The sequence below is a fragment of the Telopea speciosissima genome, chromosome 3, assembly GCF_018873765.1.
Source record: "Telopea speciosissima isolate NSW1024214 ecotype Mountain lineage chromosome 3, Tspe_v1, whole genome shotgun sequence".
Classification (NCBI taxonomy): domain Eukaryota; kingdom Viridiplantae; phylum Streptophyta; class Magnoliopsida; order Proteales; family Proteaceae; genus Telopea; species Telopea speciosissima.
In genome coordinates, this window is record NC_057918.1 from 66214680 (window position 1) to 66236610 (window position 21931).

The following is a 21931-nucleotide window of genomic DNA, read 5'->3' on the forward strand; positions in this document are numbered from 1 at the left end:
AAAGTCAAGATGATAGAAGAAAGAAACATTGAATTAGGTAGTTGGTCACAAGACGCCAGAAGATAATGGACAATAGGCACAATGGGCACATGAGACACACATTCATTCACTGAACCCTCCTCCTCCTCTAACCATAACCAGTTAAAGTGCGTTAGTTAGTTGGTTCCAAAATCTTAAAAAGCTATAAATTAAAGTCCCTTTGTCGAAAGGTTAGGGACACTAAGACAACCATATTTCAATGGGTTGATTGACTTTAGACAGCCTTTGAAAGCGAAATTCTTGTGAAGCAAGAGTGAGACGGCCTAACCCCTTTGGACTTTGGAGACCTTGGTACTACAGGTGCTAAGTTGATTTTGATTGGCAAAAGTTTTTCTTAAACGTAGGTTAATGTAGGTGATGGTAACCCTACCATTGAGATGCTATAACGACATGGAAAAAAAATCATCTCCAATGTCCTAATCTCACGGTGCACTGCAGTGCAGGCAAAAGAGCTCAACATGTGAAAGCTGTGACATCCAACGGTGCCGAGCTCGAGAATACAAAAAAAAAAAAAAAAACTTTCTTGCATAAAACTCACATTGTTGGATGAAGCTTCTTCTAAGTGTTGAGTTCTGAGGACCGCACTGCAGTGCACCACCAGATGCCCGCACTGCAGAGGATTTTAATCCAACATGACATATCACCTCTGTTGTTGTACTTAAAACTTAGACACCTTCATTTAATTGTCCTGATCTTAATTTAAAAGCATTTAATGTAATTTTTTCAATGAAGGTAAATCTGTCATTTCACATTGGAATTACAATAAATGTTAGACTTTCAATTTTTTGAAAATTTTTTTTTTTTTTTTGGGTTACAAATACATTAAATAACTTTAGAATAAAACAAGGGGCAAAAAAAAAAAAAAAAGTTACAAATCTGTTGACATCTTAGAAACTGCAGTAGATGATTTTCAACTTTTTAAAAAACTCATTTTTTTACCCATGTATTAAAGATTGCATTAAATAACTTTTGGGATCAAGGTTTAGGGGGTGTCAATGATAAAATCCCGTGGATAAATGTCCAAACTATCCTTTACATTGTTCTACGAATCTCATATGAGTGTCAGAACCCATGAGTGAAGTCTTTATTGTGGTGACGGAAAACTCGATTCTTAGCTAACTATAATGAACACATTTTGAAAATGCAACCAGAAGAACATCCTTGTCCATGGGAGAACTTTTTTATTCACTTTGATATCCACTCATCTTTGAACGTTATGAATCATTTTTTTTATGAGAAGAAAACATAAATTGTACAATATCCTCTAGAGCATTTGAAGAGAAGTTCTTAATTCTAGTCTGATATGCTAAGTTATGAGCCAGTTGGATAAATTGTCTTGGCTGCTTCATAATAGTTACAATTACGTACTAAACAAATTAAGATTAGCTTTAATGTCAAAAAGTAAATGAAAAAAGTTCGGTGGCCTGGAATGATTTAAATCATTTTTGTATTAAGAAGAATTTTCTTTTGTTTTGATTTTTTTTTCTTATTGTCAAGTCCAACCACCACCAGAATGTGGGGTCCCCTCAGGGTGTGTGTGTGGGGGGGGGGGGGACAAAGGCAATAATAAGATGTCAAGCATTCGATGGGAGTAGAGAGAGAGAGAGTCGAACAAGAGAACTCTCCCAGGACTTAAGACAACGATTAACTACGACTAGCAACCACCACCATGTCAAGAGGCGCTTCTGATATTAAGAAGATGGACAGACCGGTTATTAGTTTAGCTCATAATTTAGTTGTTAAGGCTAAGACTCTAAGAGTAAGAAAATACCAAGTAATTCTATGGATAATATTGTAGAATGGAGAAAGTTTTCCTCCACCCATAGAGGACAGATCACTAACCCACTAAGGGTTCACAAATCTATATAGAGTTTTAGTATTTTCCCAAAACACCCTCGCTATGACCTCTCCTGCCCATTCCTCACCCTCCCTACTTGGTCTGCATCCGACAAGCCCATCATTTGTTTACAGAAGCACTGGGTTTGGTTGAACTAAGACCCATGGGCCAGAGCCCAGATTGAAGCATGAAAATGTCCTGCTGTAAAACATAGTAGTTAGCAATGTAGCATGTAGCATTGCTCTTGTTCAAGTACAAAATTGATGGCTAAATAAAAATTATTTTCCTCAAACCCTTAAGGCTATGTTTGGAAGCCAAGAAAAGAAAAGAAAATAAAAGGGTTGGCTTTTTTACTTTAGCTTTACACAAACATAACACTCTCTCTCTCTCTCTCTCTCTCTCTCTCTCTCTCTCTCTCTCTCTCTACGGGTGTGTACCCTTAAATATTCATGAGAATGGGAAATTCAGCAAAAAATTTCATGGAAATGGGAATAATATCTACAAAAATAAAAATGGTATTTCCTTAATATATAAAATCTCAATTATTGTTAATATAGAGAAGTAACAATTATCCAACCCCATCATTTTATTGTAATTGGAAGGAACAATTATCAGCTCCATTGAGATGAGGGGATCTTGCAAAATTGTAGCCACACGATCTCACCGTGAAGACGATCGATCTTCTTCATATCCAGGATTGGATTGGAAAGTTGCATTTGAAGGAATTCACCCCACTTATATGAGCAAAAATATCTGAATGATCAACCATTTCCTCTTCTTTCATTCCCACCTATAGATAAAATTTCAAAATAGAAATTAATAAGAACAAGAATTAGTTAAGATACCAAACTCAAACCTAAAAGAGAAAATCGATGGAATTTTATGTCAATAATGGTAAATTTTGTCATTTCACATGTTTATTCGAAAAATATGCAAGGCAATCACAACTTTTGATAATGACATAATGATAATATCACTTTCAAATTATATTTTTAAAATCCTTTTATACCCTTATCTTAAAAAACTTTTGGGCTTAAAATAAGGTGTCAAGTTCTAAATACACATATATAAGTGTCAATCCTAACCATATAATGAACCAAGCTTAGGTCTTAGACTGGGCCTCTTGATCACCAATTCAGCTTAATTTGTTGATAGGCAAGTAATTAGTAACTGTAGCAACTATAGGTTTTCTAGACGTATTTTTTTTTTCTATCAAACATGGCTTATGTTTGGATGCCAAGAAAAGAAAAGTAAAATTCGAAAAATTTTGAATTTGAGGAGATAGACATAAATCAATCATTGCATATCATGATTTTTGTCTCATTCTATTGTTTCTTTTCTTTTCTTGACATCCAAACATAGAAAATAGATAACCAAGTAACTCTAAAATTTCTATAGTAGCATAGAGGGAACAGATCTTACTTCTTCATCATCTTCATCTTCATGATTGCTGCAACTAGGTCTCACAGCCTCTCCGAAATCATCGTTCTTTGCAAATCTTCCTCTAACACGAGGACGGCTATCCGCAAGTGTCTTGCGGCATGCATACTGCAGATTCACTCATCAGTAGGAGTAGTTAAAAGAAGATGTTTACTTTGTGGTATTCGGTTGTTAGGTTCATGAACTCTGATGTATGATAATTTGATTAAAAAGACAAGTACTTCAGTACATAAACTAGTGCTTTTTTAACCCACACTAATCACTACTGCATGAAATATTAATGACCAAAAATTTAAAGTAATGAAACTGTATCTGCGTATGTGTGTGTGTGTGAGTGAGTGAGAGAGAGAGAGAGAGATATGTGTAGGTGTGTGTGTGAGAGAGAGAGAGAGAGAAAGAGAGCTGTGTGAGAGAGAGAGAGATGTATGTGTGGGTGTGTGATAGAGAGAGAGAGAGAGAGAGAGAGAGAGAGAGAGATTTGTGTGTGTGTGTGTGTGTGTGAGAGAGAGAGAGAGAGAGAGAGAGAGAGAGAGATGTGTGTGTGTGTGTGAGAGAGACATTTGTGTGTGAGTGTGTGTGTGTGTGTGTGTGAGAGAGAGAGAGAGAGAGATATTTGTGTGTGAGTGTGTGTGTGTGAGAGAGAGAGAGAGAGAGATACAGATGTAAGTGAGAGAGAGAGAGATGTGTATGTGTGTGTGAGAGAGAGAGAGAGATATGTATGTGTATATGAGAGAGAGAGAGAGACAGAGAGAGAAAACCTTGATTTTCTTACTGAAGTTCCGCTCATTTCTCTTCTTCATGTATCTATGAATCTTCTCCTTCCTTTCTTCAACAGAGAGTTTTCCAACTTTATAAGTGGATTCTTCCAAAGTGGAGATTTCTGATGTTAGAGTAGAAGTCCCACCACCATTAACCAATTGGGAGCTATCATTATGAAGGGCCTTTTGAATAGAACAAAAAACAAGGGCAGGTTAAAAAAAATTTTAAAAAAAATTCTTTTCCATTAATAATGGTAAAATTATAGAAGAATTAATGCAAAGTCACTAATTAATACCTGTATATCTCCAGAGTTGTAAACCTGTTGCAATGGATCAGAACCATAAACTCCACAGTTATCACCTTGAAATTCCAATTCTTGTGGATGCAAATCTGAACCCAAAAGAATATTTCCAGCAAAAACCCCAGATGCATCACCAGTAATTCTTGTACTCAAACTCCCAGGCAAGAAAGATCCTAAAGTTTGATCAAGGAAAGAACATGAAGGAGAAGATGGATCCAAACGAACATACGAAGGTAATGGAGATAAGCAATCATCTTCAAAAACAGAAGGTAATGAAGGTGGTCCTTTAAGAGAAACAACTGGGTCAGTACAGTAAGATGAGAACCCATTACCAACATCTGTTAATGGAATTTGACATTGAAGTGAAGAGAGATCTATTGATTGGTGGTCTTGTTGTGTTGTTAACAGTGAAGGGACATTTGAAAATGTTGATTGTGGAGAAAAATCTATGGAAGCTGAAATATCATTATCATTCTCATCTTGAGTACTGCAATCAAAGATGATAGAGAGATTATTGTTGGTGTTGGTTGGTGTTAAGGTACTACTACTGTTGGTGTTACTGTTATTATTATTATTATTATTGGATTTTCCTCTATCAGAAGGGAATGAAGAGAAAGAAGAGAAGGAGAGATTAGTAGTGTAAGAATTCTCTTCATAACAACAGTTTGAGCAAGAAGAGACTTCAGAATTTTGTAGAGTTTCAGGGAATAATTCTTGATCACAAAGTTCAAATAGTTGATCAGTGCTTATGGGACTTGCAATATCCTTCTGAAAAAACACATTTAAAATACCCTAATCAGATCAAGATAAAACTATCACATGAAAACTTTAACAAAACAATCATGGAGAGTCAAGAATATTGGAATAGTGAGGGAGTACCCAGTGCACAAGGCTCTCATCACTATAGGGTCTGGGGGGATCAGGATCCTCTGCAGTACCGGTGGGGCGGTGGTGCATATCTGACTGCACAACAAAGGTCAGGTGGCACACATGACACACATGACCTCTGTTGTACCATCGGATGTGCACCGTCTCCCCGCCGGTACTGCAGAGGATTTTAATACGGTCTGGGAAGGGTCATAACGTACGCAACCTTATCCCTGCTTTCACAACCCGTGACCACTTAGTCACAATGGTGCAACCTTATCGTTGCACCAGGGCCCACCCTCGTCAAGAATATTAAAATGTTATCTTTTAAATGATATTACTTAAAGTACTGCCTTTTATTTCACTCAGTTGTCAAGAATCAAGAGTACTAGTGAATCAAGAACAAAACACAATCAAAAGTAGATTTGATAGGAGGATAACATCCATTATTAATGGAGGTTGGTCATAATTTGGGTCAAGGTGGTATAAAGGATAGTTTGAGGAAATTATTGCTTAGTACAAGGTTCCATTCAAATTACTTTCATATGTTCACATTTTTTCATCTATGTTTTCAAGCATCCAAAAATTCCAAGTACAATAAAGTTTTTAGTTCTTACAGATACCTCCCCTCCCCCCTTCCCCACCTTTTCCAAACCTCTAGAATCACCGAGTTGACTCGGATATGGACTCATGAGTGGTCTTCGAAGTTCCTAGGTATTCAAGTTTCCATGTTTTGAACCAATCCAGAGAAAGTAACTGATGGGGTTTATGTCTAGTGGTGCAACCGGGTAGGGCCGGGCCGGGTTTTTGTTAACCCAAGTCTGGTCCGACCTGAGGTCGGGCTGGGCAGCACTTCTAGGCCTGGCCTTGCTGGGCTCTATTTTTTTCCTATTTTACAAAAATAGAAAAAATAAATGTTAACCTAAATATTTATATGTTTAATATATTAAATCAATTATGCATATTCATGGCCTTTATTTTGCATAAATCTATACTTCGGAGAAAAGTTTTCTGTTCCACTGACTAGATAGGGGAATCCACGGTCTAGAGCACGGAAATGGAATTAAACCCCCTATTTGAAGAATCGTCGAAACAACCCCCTGATCGATTTGTGTTTCTAAAATGCTTCTAAAAGTGAATGGAGCGCCGACTAGCGAACCCGTTCCCATAAATATATTTACAAATATCTATATAGTAGGGCCCGGCCGGTGGGCTTGGGCTTGGGTTTAGTGGGCCAAACTTTCTCCCCTAGGCATGTCTTCAAATAAACATATAGGATTAAAGTTTCCTTTCTACATAGAACCTCATTCCCTCAATTGAACTAAATGGGCCAATGTAGTTTTCAATAGGCACTTAGAAGGAATAACAAAGACTATCAAACAGTTTAACAACTTTATTTAAAAGGTAGTAAAAAGACAAGTTCATGTAGACATTCTAACTTACTAGGCAACAAGCTTAAAAGGTTAAAATTCTCCAAAGTAGAATGGTCTGATTCGTGCATATTTTGGACAAATACATTCCATTAGGGTAAAAGATGATTCCAACACACCATGTGAAATTTTAAGGAAGTTAGGAACCCTAACTATTAGTAACAATAAACAATGCAATAGCAAGAAGGGGTAGATGGAATGTGTTTCTTCTTGTTAAGAAAATATTGGAATTTAAATAAAACATGTGCAATGCTTTGGAAATCTTTAATGATACAATTTATTAAAAAGGATCATAATTAGAAACTTGAAAGAGATATTTTAAAAGCCACAAATTCTAAAAGAATCAAATTGGAGTACACGAAAGCTTCCTTCCTTCATGAGTTATTGGAATGAACTTTCATCATAAACAAGGACTATTGAGATTTAGACACTATGAGTATGATGATAGTGCCCTTAGAGAATGACAAATTGATTAACTCCTAAGGAAATAAACTTTGGTGAGTAGCTAGGTTTAATTGGGACTCAATTCTCTAACATGGGTTATGTCGAATCCCATCGACATGTTCTAATTAGGTAGTGCCGAAAGCCATTAATTAAACAAGTATGACTTGAGTGAGTAGTTTTGGTTAGGGTCTTGAGTAGAACTCATCCTTAAAAGCTAACCGTTAAGAAAAGGAGGCATACGTACCTACAAGTCTTTACATTGGGCTACTCACATCCGATATGAGATTATTACTTCTATCTTCTGCGTGGAACCCAAACAGGCTCACAACTGAGTCAGATCATTTGTTTCATTGAAAACAACAGAGCTCATATATTTTTGAAAGACTATCTCATATGAGGATTCAAAAGAAGGAAAACTCTCTATTATTTCTTGTTCCAATCAAGCCTAGGACTCTAGCTCTAAATGCATGTTTAGCATTTGCATTTTAGAGAATAAAATGCTTGAAAGCTAAGAAATATTTTTGAAAACTATTTATATTCCACACATATTTTTTATAATTTTTTTTTAAAAAGAGAAGAAATTCATATGAAACATACAAACTGTATTCTCTAAAACTCAAGGTCTTGTTTGTTGTTGATAATTAAAATAAAGAAAGATGGAAAGAATTAGACCATGAAAGTTAGTTTTTATTCTTAAAGAAGAAAAACCAAAACAAAACAAAAAACCATAGTTCCAAGAAACAAAGTCTGAGGGGTTTGGAAGTTTACAATGGGAAGTTGTTGTTGTTGTTGTTCTGGTGGATGGATCATATCCTGTAACATGGTCGTCGTGATCGTCTTCTTCTTCTTCTTCTTCTTCGTCGATTTTTATTGAAGAGGATTCACGAAACTCCCAAACTCTCAAAATTCCTATAAAGAAGTAGTTCAAGAACAGGGATTTGATTTTCAAGTTCTAAATATAAAAGCCAGCTCCAAATCCCTGGCTCAAACCAAAACCAAAGAAAAGAATCAGCTAGAGAGATAGAGAAGGAAAGAAGAAGAAGAAGAAGAAGGAGGAGGAGGAGGAGGGATAAGAAGGGTATTTTTTGTTTTTTTTAAGTTTTTTGGTTTTTTGTTTTTTTGGTTTCAAATAGGTTTTCGGACGTTAGCGAAGATAAGGGAGAGGGGTTTGGTTTTTTATATAGGATTTTGACTTACCGTAGTTCGCCGTCAGCCTGTAACCCCATAAGGTGATACCGAAGTTAACGGTGAACCTCTGAGTTAAGTCTCTTCTTTTTCTAGCCAGCGTGGCTTGAACTATACACAACCATAGAGATGTTGACACGTGTTATATTATATGACGTGGCATATGCTGACTTGTCATTCTAACAAACTTTTGTCCACAAGAAAATGTATTGACCAAGCCCTTGACGAAACCAACTCGTTTTCTTTCAGGATAATATGGATTCCTCAAAATAGCCCCCCACCCCGAAATATGTGTTTCGGACCATCGAGTCCTCCCACTATGGAAACTGATGGTCTGATGCTGTCCTATTTGGGCCCTGAAGTGATGGAATAATTGGGCTCAAATGGGCTACCCATAACAAATTACCAAAAATACTCATAATTAGGGCTCTTGTAATTACAAATACATGCCTCACAAAAATTAAAAAGCTTTTTAAGCAAAATTGGCCCAAGCCCATAAACACACAAATATAATCACTGTGTAATACTTCCACCTTATGGGAAAGCCTGGTTTAACTTTTGGAGAAAAAGAACGTTGTCTGGTCGTGTGGTCCCTGCTCCCAAACACAAGAGTGCACGAAAATACCGTCCAACTCCTATGAAATAAAAAAATCTCATCTATGTTCATGCCTTTGGACGTACTCTCATTGGCCCCCACACTGGTGCAAGGACTACACAACCAAGCAGCGATCACTAGCCCTGACTTTTTGGGAGGGGGATCGTTGCCAGGTTGTTTGGCCCATGCACTAGCTCGGGGCCAATGAGAGCATGTACAAATGCATCCAACAAGGTTGGAATTTTTTCATTCCACGGGGGCGGTGCGATCATTTCCCCCTTCTTCAATCTAGATGTAGGCGCCATGCAACCTTGTTGGCAACCTTCTTTTTCCATAACTTTCTTTACAAAAATATATATATTATTAACTTTTTGTGTTTTGGTCTATCCTACTCAAGGGTCCATAGACCAACTATAAGCTAAGGGGGAAGGCTAAGACCAACCAACAATCTACAACTACCAGAGGACGGAGGGGAGAGAGGGGTGCCTTAGTACAATATGCAATCCACAAGAGTTGATCCCTTGACCTCCTGAGGGCATGCACTCAACTGGCAAGCTACCGGCGAATTTGGTCATACTAATGCTTGCAATTACGATGTTCAATAACTTGGAATCGACTACGGAATCAATTTCCATCGAGTCTTATTTGAATCGCTTCTGGAATCAACAGGGAATTGACCAGAATTGCCGAAACTTAGTCTGACCCGTGAGAAATCGGGCCCGATCAATTCTGAGTTGAATGGGCCAATTCCCATCCAAGTTTTAGACCATGATGGTAACCTAATAATCAACATCAGCCGGATATCTTAGACTAGATCTTTTTATTTTTTTCTTCTTCTTCTTTGTTGTCACATATGTCTAGCAATAAATATCACTACATGTGTATGTGTTTCTATCAAAGTGTTACATGTTGTAACGACTTACTTAACATGGCAAACCTTTTTATGTTTAGAGAATCGTTAAATGGGATATGTCCAGTGTGTGTGCACGGTTTAAAGAAGAAGTTAAATAAAAGCAAGAAGCTTCACAAAGCTTTATACAACAAAGTTATAAGCTCAAGAGCCCCACAACTTTGTTTCCAAATTACTCTTAATGGAATGCCAAACTCCATGACCAAACTTCATTTGCATCCCTTTAAAAAGCCTCTCAAGGTCCCCCCCCCCCCTCAAGTATCTATGGATTAGGCCACAAGTAGCCATGGCATGGAGTACTTCTTCGACATCGATTGAAAATTCCTTTCAGATCTGTTTACGAATCATCGCTTTCATTGCCCCGAAGCTTGTCCATGCCAAATCCTGGTTTGATACGGGTTCTTACGGCATTGATAAAGCTTTACAAAGTTTCCTTCATGGCTCCACTTAGATTATTTTTGCTCTTGTTTGGCTAAATATGGTTAAAGTTATCTCATAGAAGTTCTTTTCTTAACATAATTACTTGTATTGTTCGGTAGGGAACGGTTAGCATCGTCCTTGTTTTGGAAAAATTCGGCCGCATAAATATAATTATCGGTTTTATCTCGCCTGAAAAAAAAAGAAAATCATCTTGCTTTGAACCAAAGGATTATATTCTACAGTAGTGCGAATAGAGATTGAAACTTATATTCCAAGGACTGAGGAGACCAATAGAGTTATACACTTTCTAGATGAACTTCACCACACATGGTGGCATTTATACCGAATTGAGGATGTAGGAATCAAGTATCATTAGATGTATTCTATAGTACAGTTTTGAAAGTCATAAAGAAACCAGCTGGTTGAACCAAAACCCGTCGCCTTGGCACCAATCGGTTCATTTAGAATACACTTTCTAGGTGAACCCCGGTCCTCACCACACATGGTGGCATTTATACCGAATTGAGGATGTAGGAATCAAGTATCATTAGATGTATTCTAAAGCAGAGTTTTGAAAGTCATAAAGAAACCAGCTGGTTGAACCAAATCCGTCGCCTTAGCACCAACCGGTTCATTGTCTGTGACTGGGCCAGGCTGGGGTTTGATAATGCTTTTTGAACATCTAAGCTTTAGGCCCAACCCCTGTTTGTTGTTTCCCAGACCAATGTAAAATTAAATGGGCTGGGTTTATACTTAAACCAAGTTCCTAATCATTCTTGGTAGTCAGGACTCAGGACTGAGCAGCTTGAGTCTGGTCCAAGCCCAGTGTAATTCTCAATCTGATAGGATCCAAATTGGCCCATTTTAGGCCCACCCAGAAGGTAATTTAAGTGCTGATCAAAGATATCTTTTTTATTGGATAAATTACACGCCACCCCCTAGTTTTCAAATGAAACTCAGATCACCCCCTGGTTTTTGAAAAAACTCAAATCACCCCCTCTACAGTAACGGTGTTAGTTTGCTATTAGTTATTGGTGTGAAAGGACTATTTTACCCTTGTACTAAAATATTAGAATTAAATTTACAAGACTACCCTTCCTTCATCTTCAACATTGGTCAAGGGTAGTTTAGAGACTTAAATTTATTTATCTGGCTGACATCATCACTTAACAACATCAAACTAACGGTAGGGACTAATTTGTCACATTGGGGTCTAAATTAGGGGGTGATTTAAGTTTTTTCAAAAATCAAGGGGTGATCTGAGTTTCGTTTGAAAACTAGAGGGTGATGTGTAATTTACCTTTTTTTATTTTTTTTCTTTTTTTGCTGAAACAGAGATAGTTTGCTTTGTTTCCCATAATCGATCCACATAAAAAGGTAAAGATGTTATTTGAAAATTTTCCTTGGAAGTGGCTTTAACCTAAAAACAAACAGACAAATTATAAGTCACCCCCCGATTTTCAAATGAAACTCAAATCACCCCCTGGTTTAGACCCCAATTTGACAAATTAGTTCTTCACGTTAGTTTTATGCCGTTAAGTGATGATGTCACCCAGTTAAATAAATTTAAATCCTTAAACTACCCTTTAGCAGCGTATTATAAATTTAATTCTAATGTTTTAGTACAAGGGTAAAATAATCTTTTCACACCAATAACTAACAGTAGACTAACATCGTTGTTGTAGAGGGGGTGATTTTAGTTTTTTTAAAAAACTAGGGGGTGATTATGAGTTTCGTTTGAAAACCAGAGGGTGACGTGTAATTTACCCAAAGATATATTATCGGACAAAGTTTCCTCCATCCATAGAGGACGGTTCACGTTCACCCACCATCCTAGGGTTCACAAACCCCTCCTATAATTTTGGTATGTTCCAAAATATCCTCCCGATATCCAATCCCGCCCTCTCTTGCTCCGTGGTGAATGAGATCTCATTCATCGTTGGTGGAGGAAAACTTGGTCCTATATTATATATCAACATAGCCTCTTTTTTTTTGTTCCCTTTTTCGAAAGGAAATAAATTATGTATTAATTAAACCCCAACCTTAAAATACAAATATAGACTTATCATTATACTTAACAATTTGGCCTTTGTTATCCATGAGGAGGTAAGAGTGTCAAAATGAAACCGAATATTAGAACCAGAACTGATCGTTTACAATCGAACAGAATTGCAACGCAGAAAAATGATCTAGTTTTGGTTTTATAGGTTCTCTTTCCGATTCGATTTTGATTTGTATCGTAAAATCGCGGTTCTAAATCGAATAGGAACCGGAAAAACTTAATAGAAACCAGTACCTCTCACTCGAATACTAACATAATAATTGATTTAATAAAAAATAATTAGGGTTATTTCCAAATGCCCCCTGAAAATGGCCAAACTTACAGTTGCACCCCTAAACTTTCACTAATTCCACATGCACCCCTGCTTTCCAAACTAAGTACCAATATAGTCCCTCTCGTTAATCAGAGACGTTATGTTATAACGGATCCTAGTTTTTAAAAATTTATGGACCATTCTACCCCTTGATGGGGTAGAGTGACAAAAATACCCTTATTTGAAAGAAAAAAAAAAAAACCTACAACTCATCTTCCCCAAATCGTTTAGGGTTTGGGGAAGATGAGTTTTTGAATCTAAAATGGAACAATTTCCTGCACACCCTAAAGAAAGAAGTGATTTTTTTTTTTCACCAGTACATCAAATGCTTAGCAAATAATGGAAAGAGTCATACGATTGGGGCTTGAAAAAATAAATTGAAATTTCTTTAAAGAATAAGAATTACAACCAAATCGCAACAGAAGGGAATTTTGAGCATCAATTGCAATGCAAATGCATAAACGATGGCAACTCGAGATTCGAGCTAGAGAACGAGTACATGGAATGGGAAAAAATTGCATTCCAGAATGGACTGCATTCATGAGCATGATCCAAGGATTTGAGAATGGAATGTTTCTCAAACGTCTTTTTCAATCCGGTGTTTGTAAGGAAGAGGGAAAAATGATAACCCATCTCCACTATCTTGTTTTCAACCTGCAATTGCAAGGACGAGGGGAAAACGTAACTCATCGCCACTATCGTGCTTGCTACCTGCTCGTGTCCTGTCTGCTATATCCTGTGAATTTCATCTCTAATATTGGTTCAGTGATTTGGTGAGCCCATCAACATCAACAATAGGGAGGATCGCCATCACAGGACGACCTCGATGCTTTGTTTATGCCCATCTCTTGGTTATGGTATCCTTGATTGTCACATTGACCATCGTTTTGAGACCTGGAAAAAAAAAAAATCACAGAGGAAGAGAAGAAGAATACAATAAGAGAAAATTATAAAAAAAAAGGCTGAGATGATGAGTGAGTTACAGCTAATTCTTTGTGAAGGATGTAATTGAAGAGCATGGAACCCCTTTGGGCATGTACGATCTGGAGACCGTTAAGCATTAGGTACAGGATATCTTGATTTAAGCATCTCCGCCCACGCTCTTCTATCCATTTCTTTGCTTCTTCCAAGTAGATCGCTTTGTTTCTTTTTGTTCGGGACGATGAGTGTGCAGGAAATTGTTCCATTTCAGATTAAAAAATTCATCTTCCCCAAACCCTAAACGATTTGGGGAAGATGAATTGCAGGGTTTTTTTTTTTCTTTAAAATAAGGGTATTTTTGTCATTCTACCCTATCAAGGGGCATAATGGTCCAAAAATTTTCAAAAACTAGGATCTGTTATAACATAACGTCTCTGACTAACGGGAGGGACTATATTGTTACTTAGTTTGGAAAGCAGGGGTGCACGTGGAGTTAGTGAAAGTTTAGGGGGCAACTGTAAGTTTGGCCATTTTCAGGTGGGTATTTGGAAATAACCCAAATATTTATTGCATCATACTTGGAACATAAAATAAATAAAATGTCTTGGGTTAACTATATTTATATTTGTTCAAGGGTGAGTTGAAAATAATGGATGAGTTAAAATGGATTAACAAAACCCTACTTACTAACAGAAGAAATAGTATGTTTTTAATGTGAGAGTAGAGAAGAAAAAAATGGAAAAACAAAATTTAGGAAAAGAAAAGAAAGACCGGTGAAGATGGGAAGTTTCTTTTTTATCACGTAAACATGAGAAATATGATGAGAGAGAGATAATGGGGAAACACGAGATATATAAAAGCTTTGAAAACGGAGATTGTTTTTATTATTGTTTCCCAAAACCAACACTATACAAATTGCATGTAAACTGATTGTGAATTGGATAATGAAAATCGAATAGAAATTGGTAAAACCGGATCGTATGCAAAACGATTCTGATTTTGACTGATTTTCATTCGGTTCGATTTTGATTTTTTCTTATCAAAATGTAAACTGCACCGCAACCAGTCCAAATAACCATAACTGCACCAATTGACACCCTTATGTGGAGGATGATATTTGACAAACTAATTAATTGTTGTAATTCTATTTTTAGTATAAACATTTTCGGATTGCTTGGGCATGGCCTATGGATAAAGCTCCTCATGTTCAATCCTTCACATTCTTTGTTTGATGGAAGGTGGGAGGATTACTATTGTAAACTCTTACGTAACACAATAACACATCAACTGACTATTTTATGTAATAACAAAGGGAAAATCTTGTTAGATGTTAAAGGTTTTATGAATTCCTTATTCTCTGTAAATATTCTTAAACAATTCAGACATTTAGTACAGCTAGCTCATAATCTGGCCAACTATGCTAGGACTGAACATATTTCATCATCATGTATGTCATTTGTTACTCCTATTATGTTTTAATTCAAGTATTTTATTTCATAAAAAAAAAAAAGGGAAAATCTTGTTGTAATCAAAAGTGATCAAAAAAAAGTTGCAACCTTGTGTTTTTGCAAATATTATAACACATATTTTTTTTTTCCTAAAGGAGGGTAAATTTTTGTTATTTCATGTTTACTCAAAAGAATGTTTAGCTTTTAATAATTATGTAATGACAAGCCACATTCAAATTAATTTGAAAATCCTTTTTTAATGAATCTTTGTCCCCTCTAATTCCTCCAATTCCTCACATGGGGGCAAGAATGACCATCCTACCCCTTGTCGGAAAACACTGCCCAAGCCCCAAGGTGGGTTCCACTCCCTCCTATTAGAGGAATTGGAGGTGCCTGCAAATTGGAGGAGATAATTATTCTTTTTTAATCCCTACATTAAATAATTTTTACGTACAAAATAAGGGGCAATCAAAAGAAGGTTAAATTTATCTTTTTTAGTAATAAGCGTTACAATTTCTCACTTCACCATTTTGGTTACAATAAGATGCATCTTTTTTTGTTGTACAAAAAAAAAAAAAAATCATTGTTTTTAATTGTTGTTTTTTTTATTCTTAAAAAATATTAAATTAAAAGTAAAATAAGATTTTTAAAAATAATTTAAAAATGACCTATCATTACACTATCATTACATGTCATTATTTACCCCCCTAAAATGTTATTATTGTTATGCATTTTTTTTGAATATACATGTAAAATGACAATGTTTACCCTGATTATTTTTTTTTTTTTGATACGAGATTGGAAGAAATTGTATGTTATAGTAAAAGGTAATAAGGGTAAGATTTAAAAAAATAAAAAAGAAGAGAGTAAGATTTCAAATTATTAGACACTTGAGGGTAAAATCCCTAAACTAAAGCGGATGCACGAGCAACCTCAATGCAGGTTTTGGGAAACTTTGAGAGGCCAATTGGATTATGAGTTGGGAGCCGAGTCTCTCTTCCCCTCCGCCTCTCTAGTTCCCACTCCTCACTGACCCTCACCGCCCTAACCCTCCCAAAACCTGTCTTTTCTCGTCTCTCATCAGATTTCAGCAGCTTCGTTCTAGTGCGAGGGGAGCTCGCAAGAAACCCTACCTTTCGTTACAATGTTCTGTTCAAGTATCTCTCTGTCTTTTTATTCTGTCTCTTCAGTGTTATTGCTTTTCGTTTTAAAGTTGTGGATTTGTACGTGTAGTTTGATCTGTGTTCCTTTCTACTTTGCTTTTGTAGTCTCCGGCGTAGTGCCGGAAGAGCCGGTGGTTTCTAAGAAATCCGGACTGCTCTTTGAGAGGAGATTGATTGAACGACATATATCGGTGCGTATGTTTAATCGTTTGCTTCTCTTTGTTCTTTTGATTGTTCGTTGTTTTTGTTTCAGTAGGTTAAGCATGATTACAATTTTATTGAATTGCTGTCGTGGGTTTTGTGCTTTCTCCCTTTCCGATTATGAATTCTGTTATTGATGCTATCTCTCATTTTATTTGGGATTTTATTAGGATTACGGGAAATGCCCTGTGACTCAAGAGCCACTCACTATGGATGACATTGTCTTAGTGAAAACAAGTGAGGTAAGTTTAGTCAGAAAAAATGATTTCCCGACTTTCTTACTGTTGTTTTACTTGTTTATTGCAATTGTTGTTCTTGTGACGTGCAGATAGTGAAGCCCAGATCGTCACAGGCAGCTAGTATACCAGGATTGCTAGGAATTTTCCAGAATGTATGTGTTGCTGATTTTGTTTTAGCTCATGTATTTTATGGCATTTAGTTTTATTGAACATTGTGGTTTATGTTTGCATGGATACTTTCATTTATCTGCTTCAATATATTATTTAGAAAATGACTCCATTTGTTTCATCTGAAGAATTTTTCTGAACTCCATTTTGTAAAATTGATATTGATGACTGCCCTAATGTAGAAGGGGTTCAATTAAGAACCATTCTACAGTACGATTGTTCCAAATAATGTAAGACTACAAGACTAGTCCCAAAAAACCCACAGAAAATTGAAGGGTTTATAGCCAAACCAGCCATGTGATGGTGATCAAACTTGGGTCGAGTGTAGGGGTTGCTAAAAATATCCTTGGCTCAAAATTTGGTTCAGCTCTGATGGATGGATGCTGAATTATCAGAGAAACACCAAAGCAGAAAGTTAAGAGAAAAAGAGAAACCTTCAAATAGTGCTGTTTTAGGAACTCCAACAGTAACCAAGTGTAGGTCTTGATGATTGTAGCTTATCCTGCAAGTCTGGATCAATATTGATGGATAAAAGTGGAGATAAGCAAGAGAGTATGAAAATAGAAGGTTTTATGGTGCAGGCCAATCCAGCCACTGGAATGGAATGGAAGTAAGGTCGAGTGGAGTGGATGATGGGGTGGAGATGTGCTCCAAAATTCATCCAATTGTGATGGTTGGATGTTGAGATATGAAGAGGGCCAGAAAATAGAAACTAGCATTCAAAATAGAAGGTTAATGAAGAGATCAATCTGGGCAGCAGTTGGGGAAGCCAAGCACTATCGAGTGGAGGGCAGGAGATGTCCCTGATATGCTTTGAATATGATCTCAGTAGGGTCACAGGTTGCTGAGTTCTGGAGCCTTGAGATTACAGCAGGTTCTGATGGAGAAAACAGAGCCGCAGGGGTGCTTCAGCCTTCTGTTGTGTGCAGCAGCAACAATACATGAAAGGGATTGGGGGTTGGATATGGTCTTCAAAGAATTCTCCAGCAGCTAATTATTAGTCACAGAGCAGCAGCAAAAAGGATCGAGTAGGATAGGAGAAGAAAGGTGGAAGAAATAGATACAAGGTGGATAAAGATGCTTCGGCTCTCTCTCCCAGGTTTCTCAACCCTTCAAGTCATGTTTAACACTTGAGAAAGGAAACAAATTTGCCAAGCAATCTTCATTCATTCAATAAATCGTGGGGTTGCCTTGAGCAGCCTTTACATTATAAAGAGTGCAATACTTGCACCTCAAGTTAGAAAAAAAATAGAAACTTAACTTAATAAATTAGTAACATGAAAATATAAACTTTCCTAAATAACTAGGACTGAAATAAAAATAGCAACATAATTAAATCTTAACACGCCTAAAGGTGCAGCCGAAATCTTCATGTGGTACCCACCATCAGGTAATATTGGCCAGCAGTGCACTTCAAAATTTGTCAATATAAATGGACATTTATGCCCTTCACTTAAAGACTTGAATTCTCTAAAAAACAAAAGACTATTCTGCCCCACAATTCTTCTAGGAATATTCTCACCAAGCCAAATCAACGGGCTGTGACACTGTTCACGTGAACAGTGTTTTGGCCTCCTCTTCTTCATATTTTGTCCTACATCAGTCCCCCTCCCCTCCTATTCCGTTATTGAGCTATTTAAAATGAGTGCAAACGGTTGAAAATTTAATCCACAATTGCATATTCTTTTTAGATACGATGAAAATCTCACACTCTAGGCTTTCTGTATCCTTGCATTGATTACTGAGTTTAAAATTTTGATGTCTTACCATATCCAATCTCCTTTGGAAAATATAAAATAGAATTAACATTGGAATATAACATTTACTGGGACACAGTTGATAATCATTATACTAAAATTCGCAACCATTGGGAATAGGAAAGCAAGATCAATTGCGAGAACTATTAGTGCTGGAAAACTACATAGCTTGCAGGTATTGGCCCTACCAAATACGGCACATGGACTAAAACCGGAATAATCATGAATGAGGACCTTTATATCAGAAAACAATTACTTAAATCACATTTTAAATATAAAAACACTAGGTGGGAAATCTGAATTGGGAAAAGTGAAATGTAAATCGGAATTTGATAGATAAAAAATAAATGCGCAACTTGATTTATGTAAAAGTGGTGAGTATAATGTTAACTAAGGGAGATGATTTTCTTTTTGTGTTTCTCACAAGGAATTGATAAAAAGAGGAGATAGAGAATTCCATCTACCATGAACATTTTAAAGGTTTGATCATCAAGCATTAGTCCACAAAAAGGAGTGACTCATTCCCTCTCATTGTGTAACTCCATTTCAAAAATTGAATACAAAATTCTGATTACAATGATACGTATAAGTCCACCTTCGCACTGCCATTCAGACTTATGTGAAATAAATAATTTCTTATGCTAATGAGAAAGCTATCTGATATAAATAAGTGAAATCCTTGTGAAGCTAAGTAGCCTTCCTAGGATCCCTATAACTGATCCCATCTCATCCAAAAAACGGTCAACCTGAGCCTACTAGTATAATTATAACTAGAACTATTTAAATTTAAAACAGGATTACAAAGAAATATTTTATTGTTGTAGTAATGCATTACTCCCATGTGTAAAAACATATAACTTTAGCATAAGGATTTCACTTAATTATTTCAGATAGCTTTCTCATTAGCATAAGGACTTAATTCCTTTGATGATTCAGAGGCTGAAAATTGTTACTGGAGATGGTCTGCCACAGTTATATGCTGATTCACATAATTGAGGTTCAGATTATGCTTAAATGTTCAATCATAATGAAATTTGAGTTTTCTATTCTTTGTGTGGGCCCATAGTTATTCCGAAAGGGTTTCCGAACCCCGGGATTACCACCAATTTAGAGATTCTATCCATATCCTAAACCATAGTGGCCAATAGTGAGATTCTCCAACAGCTCAATTCCTATAAAGGTGAAACTGATACAAAAATTGACACTCTCAATGAACGCATCGATACCCTAACAGCAGCTGTCACTTCCAGTCAGACTATGCTGGAATCTATGCAAGATTCCATAGACTGACTAGTGGATTCAGATAAAGGGAAGAGTCCCATTAATGTAGCTCTAGATAGGAGAATGATCCTACTAGAGGCCAAGCAACAGGATCTAAAAGGGGGCTGCTGGTTCGAAAGGGCAGAATTAGGGTTTCAGGTCAATTTCTAGGGTTAAGTTAGGGTAATGAGAATGTAGTTTATAGGATAAAACTAGGCAGGTTTTATGGAGTTTAATGAGCTAGGTTTGAGTCAGATTTTAAATTTCAGAAAATTTAGGGTTAGGGTTTCGGGTTTTGGGAGATAGAAAAGGGAATGAAATTAGGGTTTGGGATGGGATTTTGGGGCAGGGCTTTGGATCAAGTGTAGGGGACAGTGGGAGGGAGGTTCGAACCAAGTTTGGGCTGGTTTTGATGGATAGATTAGGCTGTGGAAATTTTAGGGTTTGTGGGGCTTTAATGGAGGTTAGGGAATTAGGGTTTCGGATAGAAGGAAGGGACTGAGGTTTGGATCGAGTGAAGGGAGTTGGCGGGGGGGGGGGGAGGCTGTAGACAATGTTTGAATGAAAATTAATGAAGAAACAAGGCTGGACAGGGGTGAACTACTGGAAGTTGCAGGTCTTCAATGGCAGCAACTGAGAACTTAGAAGGATAGAACCACCTTCAAACTTAGGGATCCTCCGGGCCGTCACGGCGCAAGGAGTCATAGGAAATCCACCTACCCTTTCCCCCTTGATAGAACCACAAGGATGCAATCCCACAAGGAGCAGCAACAGCAACAATGGCGGCAGCACAAGTTCTTTATTTTTTTTAATTATTCAAACTGTGGGGAACCTCCCACGAAATTTACTTTTATAATAAAAGGCCAATGACCAAATCCTAGTCTAAGCAAAACACTCCCTCACTAAATCGTGGAGGGGTGGGGACCTAATAAAACAACTTAAAGCTTAAAAATAAGAAAAGACCTAATTGTCCCTAACAACTTAAAGACTTAATTAAATCACTTAAATTGAACCATGGTTTGAACCGGTTCAATTTAAGTTTACAAATAAGCTGATATAAAAACTAAGTATGGAAAATACTAAAATGCAAATCCTAAGCTACGGCTTCCAAACTAAGCCCTAATATCAGGGCTGCTTCTTCTTCTTCTTCCTTCGGGTGTGGGCACTTGGTGCTGCATCAACTCTCCCCGACTTAAAAACATTCGTCTCCGATGAATGGTTGGAGGTCATGGAATGGTCATTCAAATCGGGATCAGGCTTCTTAAGAGCATCCTCCGCAGGTGGCTCGAACTTGTAGGCGGGTAGCAGCTCCTTGAGGGGTGGAGAAGGCTGGACTTCCGGCTGGGTAGCAGCCTCTTGAATCATCACATGAATGCCTCTTGTATCATTATCCAAACCTTCGTAGTAATTAGCCACATCATCATCATCATCATCATCATCGGGTGGATAGGCTTCTAGGCCCTCTTCTTCATCATCATCATGTGCTTACCTTTGCAACCACATTGATGGTCTTCTTCTTGTGTGGACAGTCCTTGGCAATATGTCCTTTTCCTGACAGTAAAAACAAGTGAAGGTTTCATTACGTCCCATAGGAGCTTTGCCTTTATCATCAACACGTGGGGGAGCAGTAGAATGAAAGGTGCTGCCTATAGAGGGACCCTGTCGTGAGGTGCTAGCGCCGGTGTAGATCTGCTTGGAAGTAGAACTCAGCTGTTTACTTGAAGCCAATAGCTCCTCTGCCTTCAAGGCCTTCTCAAAGCAATCCCAAATGTCTATAACTTCAACCACACCAATTGCTCTGTTTATCTTACTTGTCAAACCCAACCTAAATTGTGAAAGCATCTATATGCCCTCCTCTCTAATGCCAGTGCGAGAAGAAAGTGCATCAAATTTCTTCATATACTCAGATACAGTCATGGTCCCTTGGTGTAGGGAGTTGAATTGATCCTGTAACTGAGACCTGAAGTGCCTTGGCAAGTACTTCTTACTCAGGTCGTATTTCATGTCTTCCCAAGTGTGGGGTGCAGTCCCGTCAAAGTCCATCTCCCTTTCAGTGGTCCTCCACCACTCACGTGCTGGTCCAACAAGCTTAGTACGGACTAACTTCATCTTCCTCTCTTCAGACAGATCATACCAGTCAAAATAATCATCTAGGGCAGCAAGCCAATCATA

At 37.3% G+C, this 21931-nt stretch overlaps 2 protein-coding genes across 2 annotated transcripts in view; one reads left to right on the forward strand and one right to left on the reverse strand.

Annotated features, from left to right (window-relative positions):
* Nucleotides 1–2339: 2339 nt before the first annotated feature.
* On the reverse strand, nucleotides 2340–7931 carry LOC122655754 (histone-lysine N-methyltransferase, H3 lysine-79 specific-like). The gene is made up of 5 exons (XM_043850072.1): nucleotides 7886–7931; nucleotides 4371–5144; nucleotides 4075–4257; nucleotides 3299–3424; nucleotides 2340–2666 (listed from the first exon to the last, which is right to left on the reverse strand). The coding sequence occupies exons 1-5, from the start codon at nucleotides 7925–7927 to the stop codon at nucleotides 2562–2564; spliced, it is 1230 nt and encodes a 409-aa protein (XP_043706007.1). The 5' UTR covers nucleotides 7928–7931; the 3' UTR covers nucleotides 2340–2561.
* Nucleotides 7932–16014: 8083 nt separating this feature from the next.
* Nucleotides 16015–21931, forward strand: part of LOC122656340 (pre-mRNA-processing factor 19-like) — a 32511-nt gene continuing 26594 nt past the window's right edge. The window contains exons 1-4 of the mRNA XM_043850817.1: nucleotides 16015–16128; nucleotides 16240–16325; nucleotides 16506–16577; nucleotides 16664–16726. Of these exons, the coding sequence (XP_043706752.1) occupies nucleotides 16116–16128; nucleotides 16240–16325; nucleotides 16506–16577; nucleotides 16664–16726 (234 nt within the window). The 5' untranslated portion in view covers nucleotides 16015–16115. The remainder of the gene's footprint in view (nucleotides 16129–16239; nucleotides 16326–16505; nucleotides 16578–16663; nucleotides 16727–21931) is intronic.

What these genes read in the sequence shown, in the direction of transcription:
- LOC122655754 (XM_043850072.1), bottom strand. Translation starts at nt 7,927, where the DNA reads ATGATCCATCCACCAGAACAACAACAACAACAACTTCCCATT. An exon ending in AACAACAACAACTTCCCATT is followed by an intron (nt 5,145 to 7,885) that starts GTAAACTTCCAA and finishes GTGTTTTTTCAG; the next exon opens with AAGGATATTGCAAGTCCCAT. An exon ending in ACAACTCTGGAGATATACAG is followed by an intron (nt 4,258 to 4,370) that starts GTATTAATTAGT and finishes TCTATTCAAAAG; the next exon opens with GCCCTTCATAATGATAGCTC.